Here is a 1863-nt window from a genome sequence, read left to right as displayed (position 1 = left end):
CTCTGCTTGTCAGAGGTAACTCGTTCCAAAGTCTTGGTCCTGCTACAGAGAAGGTCCTGTCACCTCTGCGCTTAAGACGAGTTCCTGGAACTGTGAGGAGCAACTGGTCCGCTGACCTCAGGGAGCGTGGTGGGACATACGGCTGTAGCAGATCAGAGAGATGGGGTCACGGTCATCTTGGTGAAAAATGAATGCAACACTGGATGAAATAGATCTTGTGACATCGCAGAAGCTTATCGAAACAATGCCACAGTGAATGCATGATGTATTCAAAGCTAAAGGCGGTCCAACCAAATATTAGTGTGTGCCCTTGGTTTTTTTTTTTTGGCCAGGCCGTGTATTTGGACTGATGAGACTTAAAGGACGGTGCGACATTTACACCGGAATATACGGTAGTTTGTAAATGTTTCTGTTTTCAGCAATGTTCAGATAAATTCAGCCATTTTTGTTGTTGTTGTTTTGTTTAGATAATCGGATCAAATTCAACGGATTTGCTGAATCTGGATTCCTGGCTCCGTCGAAGTTCTGCCCGGTCCACGGCTCTCGCTCCTTAACGTTGGGTCTTATCAACTTATCATCCCCACTGAGTCAAAGACCTTCCTCTTATCACGTCAGTGGATTTGCTGTAGCGTCACATATTTATTATTTTCACACCGAGTTGTTGGAGCTGGAAAAATCATCTAAAAACATCGTTCATGCTGTTTCACCCTCGCCGCTCATTTAGAGCTGAAACGTCCAGCAGCTTCCACTACCTTCAAACATCTGTCAGTGCATCTGGATTTAACATGACCAAGATCTATTGACTGTTTTTAATTGTTCTGTTGAAAACAAAAAAGAAAAACACTTGTGCCATTATTTGTTTCCATGTAAAGTGTTTGTATTTCTAATAAATGTGTTTACATTTCAGTGGGGCGTTTATTGAAACTGAAACTAAAGTTAGACATAAAAGTCACAAAACTGTAGGTTTCTTGTTTCGTGCTGCCGACTGCAGCTCAGACCACACCTCAGTAACAAACATTGATCAAGTAAAAATGATTTGCACATCTTTGTAAATTGATTAAAAATGTATTGTTCACATCTCAGACCCACAACTTCACGTTTTGTTCAAAACAGTCTATCCCCTTATAGATAACCTTGTTATGTTTGTTTTAGGGAATAAATAATTGAATGAAACGATACACGTCTCGGCACATGAGAGCAAAACAAACGCCTCCTGCAGAAAACAAATGCCAGCGTGTGAACCTCTAGTATTTTACTAACACTGCTGCGCTTCATGAACGGCCTGGCATTACCTTTGGATAATCCATCCACCTCAGGTGTGGCAGATCAAGGTGCTGATTAGACGGCATGAATGTTGCGTAGGTGAGCCTTAGGCTGACCACAATAAAAGGCCACTAAAATGTGCAGTTTCGTCTCAGCACGCTGACACAGATGTTGCACGGTTTGAGGGAGCGTGCAGTTGGCATGCTGGCTGCAGGAATGTCCACCAGAGCTGTTGCTCATGAACTGAAGGTTCATTTCTCTGCCATACGGAGTTTCAGAGAATTTGGCAGTACATCCAACCGGCCTCGCATCTGCAGAGCACGTGCAATCCGCACCAGCCCAGGACTTTCACATCCAGCATCTTCACCTCCAAGATCGTCTGAGGCCAGACACCTGGACAGCTGCTGCAACAGTCTGTTTGGATAAGCAAAGAGTTTCTGCACAAACTGTCGGAAACTGTGTGAGGGATCTCATCTGCTGCTCGTCAACCAGTGTCTCCACCTGACTGCAGCTCGTCGTCGTAACTGGCACCTTGAAGAGGTTCTCCACAGATGAATCCTGTTGTTCACTGCACAGAGCATGGCAGACTGTGTGTGAGCA

The 1863-nt window shown here is 44.6% G+C and overlaps 1 protein-coding gene across 5 annotated transcripts in view; it reads left to right on the top strand.

Moving 5' to 3' along the window:
- Positions 1 to 791, top strand: part of hmg20a (high mobility group 20A) — a 39618-nt gene extending 38827 nt beyond the window's left edge. For all 5 annotated transcript variants that reach the window (XM_037682524.1, XM_037682527.1, XM_037682525.1 and 2 more), the window contains exon 9: positions 468 to 791. In XM_037682524.1, the coding sequence (XP_037538452.1) occupies positions 468 to 471 (4 nt within the window). In that variant the 3' untranslated portion in view covers positions 472 to 791. The remainder of the gene's footprint in view (positions 1 to 467) is intronic.
- Positions 792 to 1863: the final 1072 nt, after the last annotated feature.

This window comes from Nematolebias whitei, chromosome 10 (genome assembly GCF_014905685.2).
Source record: "Nematolebias whitei isolate Nwh7 chromosome 10, NemWhi1, whole genome shotgun sequence".
Classification (NCBI taxonomy): Eukaryota; Metazoa; Chordata; class Actinopteri; order Cyprinodontiformes; family Rivulidae; genus Nematolebias; species Nematolebias whitei.
Note: the sequence above shows the minus strand (reverse complement) of the source record. Positions and strands in the feature narration are given on the sequence as shown.